The 5,621-nt window shown below is 36.6% G+C and overlaps 1 protein-coding gene across 1 annotated transcript in view; it reads right to left on the reverse strand.

The window, feature by feature from the left end:
• The window catches only part of LOC106110180, a 19,870-nt gene that overhangs the window by 4,404 nt on the left and 9,845 nt on the right, over positions 1-5,621 (reverse strand). The window contains exon 8 of the mRNA XM_013291946.1: positions 1,546-1,628. Coding sequence (XP_013147400.1) covers positions 1,546-1,628 — 83 coding nt within the window. The remainder of the gene's footprint in view (positions 1-1,545; positions 1,629-5,621) is intronic.

Raw genomic sequence — 5,621 nt, forward strand, 5'->3', positions numbered from 1 at the left:
AAAATATGGCTCGCTATCTCAGTGGCCATGACGCGTCGCGCGGTTCCAAGGAGGTCGCACTTATGACAATTAAAGGTTACTGTCACTGATCTTTATAAATGGATAGGCTTGGTTTGGAAATTACAGCTTGTGCTTCTGTCTGTTGATATTGTTGACAGTTAATTCTATCTCCATTATTAATTCAAATCCGCACTACCGCGACCGAACTCGACCGTCGACGTCAAAATGGCGAAGATTAAAAATGCATAACATACTACGTCTTAAGCTTACCCATTCATGAAGGTCAGTGGTTATCGTGCATTTATCACTTCCGCGTCCACCCGACTCCGCACCACCTCTCCTCGCCTCGCCGCCAACTAGGGAACTCCCCGCCTTCAATAGATGTGCGTCTCGCTATCACCCCGAGAGAATTACAGCAGTTTGCGTAGCAGTGCAGAGAGAACACATATAGGTCAGAAAAGGGCACTTTGATTAGATGTATATAAGGTTATAGATTTACAGATAATTTATAGAAAAAAAATTCATTGTAAAGTAAACGATTAGGTGTGCGACGCATTTCGTGTAAACCGAGCGGTGTTATTGTTGTAAACGATTTGTAAAGTCAGACAAGATGTTGATATATAGAGAACAAGGCCGACGAGTCCTTCGGTCTGAGCCCCGCTCACCTCGTCTCGGTGCGAAAATACATATTGGAATGCAGATTAAGGACCTTGTGTTGACATCGATTATGTGAATAGTTCCAGACCATTCGCTCACGAACCAGCAATTACAAACATGTAACTACTCCTAACTCATGGCGCCGCCTGCCACCGGTGATGCAGCTGAGGTTAGTGAAATAATTTTACTTATATTCTAAAGGTAATTGATTTAAAAACCGTTTTTAAACGAAAAACTGACGAGTCGTTTTTACCAGACTGATTGTATCCATTTGTTTCATTTGTTTTATGTATGTCGATTTATATGTAATACCGATGTTGAGGAGCGAAGTAGCATTAGATTCGTTTTGTTCCCTGAGTTACGAGGCGGCCTGCGGGCCGCGGCAGACATCACGGGAAGGTTGATACTTTCACTGGTATAACAGGAAAGAAATCATAAGAAAACATTGTCACTCTGCCGGTGCCTACTTGTCAAACAACTATCATTTTAAAATCTTAGGATTTAGTAGGCGTTTATTCGTTTGTTTTATCTATTTTTTCTATTTACAACGGTGGCGGTCAGCAACCCCCCCTGACCGTAACAATGTTAAAATAACTTTCATATCGGTTGCTTTTGCGTTAGACATTGTAACATGTTCATGCGGAGAGTTAGACGCCAGTACCAGCATGGTCACTTTAAAGTATAAAGTTAAGTCCAGTTGTGTGTTAAAGAAAGATAATCTCGCAATCACAACTAGAAAATTGAAAATCTTTCTGATAATTTTAAGGAATAAGCAGTAGCCGGATAAGTATAGTAAGGGTATGTGAGGTTATAAGTAATTTCTGATGTAGCTAGGTGTTTTTTGCTAATCATTCGAACATTCCATTTTTTTAATATTATCACTATTACCTAGGCTTTGCTAGACCCTTGGATTTTTCAATTAAAACGGGACAAATCAAATTAAAGAATTTAGTGTGGTAATTATTCTTAACCTGAAAATAACGAGGTTTTAATGTTACTGTCCCTTAAATTGAATGATGCTGCCATCTATTGTGGAAAAAAATAACGGATGAGTCGGTTTTAGATAGTATGCAATATTGTCACTAGATGGCAGCGTTTTTAAAGTATGCATACTTTTAATTTTAAAGGACAGGAATAACAGAATTTGATTTGAATTAAATTTTTTAGATAAACTCAGTTTATTTTGTCCGATTATTTTTTTCCTTTATCATAAAGTATTATTACACAAACTACTATTTAATGCAATATTTCTGCTACACATCGCTCATTATTTCTAACTTTCGTATTACATCATAGTTTTATCGCGACACGCAAGATGGCGCTGATCTTAAAAAATTGAGTGCGAATTATGAAATTGACCTTTTGCGCGCTATATCAACAACGTCGAAACTAATGCAATGCAAGCCGACCTCTACGTGGACAGCCATACTGGACACCTTTTAACACTAGTGTTTATTTTGATTAATTGGCCAACATAATTGGTTTTTAAAGCCATTCGCTTTATCAGGAGTGTATCAGGACCGGTTCTGTTTAAAGAGCCCTAGTTACTTCTCAAGGATAAGTTCAAGCCCATGGAGTAGGGATGTATATGATATGGACGTTCGCAAGACGTGGCCAAGATTCATAAGTGTCTGGTGCGATATTTCAAGCAGCCATAAAGTTTAGACGAGAACTCATTCCTAACACCAGTAGCAGGTATTGTCCACATATGAAATAATATATTAAACCGACTCAAAATTATCGTTTTGGGTTTTGCCAGTAAAGTTACACATAGCTAGTCCCTCATTCTTTTCTTTCTATAGGTAGGCGAAGCAAGCACAACTTTAGATCACATGCTCTGTTATATTGCTTCTGTACCCCATAAGGGCAACAGAGATTACTTTTGGGTGTTTGAGGTTGTAAAATAAAACATCAATTACATTTTTGTATATTTATTTGACACATATTGGATACTTAAATGGGCGCTTGCAAGAGTTGCACATAGAGATAGGAGATAGAACATGCAATATCTGCGTACGTACACTTAGAGAGAGAGTAAGTAATTATTATTTAAGTAAAACATCAAACACGTTGTGAACGTGTATCCGCTCTGCGCTCAACCCAACACAAACACCGGACTGCTAAGTTGTCATTCCGTATACATATCGTCAACAAAAAACTCCGTTCCACAAAATTGAGCGACGTTCGAGCTTCCAGAATATTAAAACGCGCTGTTTACTACATAGATGGGTAATATAGATATGTAACTAACTGTTACTTATATTAACTTACAAGCTAAACATTCATAGAAGAGTAAATTGAACGTAAACAGCGCTCATAAACATTTATATAAGAATAATAGACATCGATAAAAGATACATGTTTGTATCATCGTAGAGTATAGTAGAGATGTAATTGATGCCGCAGACGGCGGAGCTCTACAGGGTGTTGCTACGCTTGTGTCTACAACACGGACGTACGTAACTACTGTTATAACTAATAAACATTTATCAGACGGCTTTGAAATACATAAATAACATATACATACAATACAATAAATATAAATAGAAACATCACATCGATAAGAAATAGAGGGTAGTTCAATAAAGGGGGTAGGTCAACATTAGCAGCATTCTATTCCTTTATATAACTCAAAAGAAACTTTAAAACCTTACAAGACTATTCACTAGCCGAAGACTTAAAATAAAACGTTTTCAACAATGTACATGAGTACGAGCAGTATTATGTTATACCTCTCAAAGTCAATCGACATTCATATTTTCAATAAGAATGCTTCAATTAGCGTTAAAATAAAAATGAAGCGTCATTTGATGCGCAATTTTGAAAACATACAATAAATATAGTTCAATACAAAGTTTTAACATCAGTCTCAAAACACTTTCCATAATGCGGTTACCGCAAAATACCAAACACTTTTAGTCTTTTCTTCATTCAGTCTATTAATAATTATAATAAAAAATATTTAAGAGAAGAGAATAGGAATATCTCAAAAGACCACATAGTCACAAGCATCATAACTTAACTGTTCCATCGATAAATACTACATCAACAATGTTACAACTAACACAGAAAGCGTATCACTCATCTACTATTACGAGTAAACGTCTTGAAACCGTTATTTAAACATTAGTAGTGAAGTGTAGCGCGGCCACGCCATCTAGTGACGAGAGAAGTCGGAAACCACGAAATTTGTGTACACAATTACTCTACTTCAAAGTTAGATAAAATAAGTGGCTGTCATATAATTAATAGGTAAGTAATGCGCATTCTGCAAGGATTCGACGCTCTTCAAGTGAGCCTCCTAGTCATAGCAGTTCTCTACTCTCTGCCGACCCTCGCAGGGGTCGAGAATGAGCACTCATGTTTCAAACAAAAACTAACGCTCGATAAACAAAATTCCCTCAAATTCAAAAATCTATCTTGTGAATTTAGGAACACTATTTAACCAGAACTAAGGTAATTTTTATTTTTAATTTTGTAAATAAAATTTATGTTACCTATATTTTAAATAATACTGTGTAAATTTTTATTTTATAAAATACCTTGGAAATATTTTAAGCTCTTTAAGTATTTAGGTAAAGATAGGGACCGTTGTATACAGCTTACACTGTCCTTAATTATATGACCTCCAGAGGAACAGACAGTCATCTTTGTTTGCGGTATTCCAATAACAGAAAATAGCCTCGCAATGAACTCGACCTGCGCCTCGACACAAACATCCTCCACACGTTCAAAATATAGTCGCTACAAGTGGAATACCGCCAACAATTCCCACTGTCCATTAGTAAATATGCATCAAAACATGGACTAGATTAATGCGTACAAGCACATCGAACTTAACTACTTGGTAACTTAGTAGTAACATAGTTTTTACACAATAACGTAAAATGTAAGCTCTCACAGCAAAAAATTTATTCAGTTGTCCCGCAAGACTTTGAACAAAATAATAACTAAGCAATGAATTGCAGTTTACTTTTCGCAGTATTAAAGGTACATTTTCTGCCTTTCAAATAGTATTTAAAAATGATGTTTTTATCTGCAATGCGATGTAAAAACCTTTTGTAAGCGCAAAACACAATTTTCGTTAACGTGAATTTTCGAATTGTGAAGAGTTTTTACATTAACTTTTATTTAATTTGATGTTAAAATACTACTAATACACTTATCTAGAAATAGCTAAAGCTATTGGAGAAGTGACTGAAATGTCTGAAGTGGCTGTCCTGTTGGAATTAGGCCAGAATTAATGACATATATATCGTATGCTAAATAAACTGCCAGATTCTAATGTCCTAAGTTAACTGGCACTATTCAAGCAACTATCTTTAAGGGAAGACCAACAAATCGTCAAGCAATCGGCTATCAATTCTAACTCGATTAACTTTTTCCTGACGAAATGCGTTTTTTGTTGTTACATCTCAGATTGCCCAGCCACGGGATACAAACCGGGACACGTCACGCGATGTATCCCGTGCCTGGACGATTAGGCTACTTGTAGCCTATTCGTTAGTTAGTCCGAGAGGTACACGTCTATAACTAACGAACAGGTTATAAGTTAACATTGAGAAATCTGATTAAACTCTAACACAAGTAATTTGTTTATTATATTGTGTTGGAGTTTTTGATGAAATTAATCTTGGATCTTATTCTTCGACTGCGAACAAGTTGTTGAGTTCTTTTCCGACATCAATATCGACGTATTTTTTAACAACTAACTGCGCAGGACCATCATTGAGATTAGCGCGAGTCAGATCAGTAGGAGACGAAGCAGCGTCAATCTTTGAAAATTCCATTCTATCAATTTTGGTAAATCGATTTTTGTGTCTGTTTCTCACCTCGGCAATTCTCGCCTTGCGATAAACTGAATTTTCCTTGAAGCTTTTTACTTTCTTATACTCGGAGATGTTCCCAGTATCATGGGCTTTGTTGGCCGTCGCAGCTTGAGCATGGGTGCCCGCGTCGGCCGA

Source organism: Papilio polytes, unplaced genomic scaffold (assembly GCF_000836215.1).
Source record: "Papilio polytes unplaced genomic scaffold, Ppol_1.0 DF824437.1, whole genome shotgun sequence".
Lineage (NCBI taxonomy): Eukaryota > Metazoa > Arthropoda > Insecta > Lepidoptera > Papilionidae > Papilio > Papilio polytes.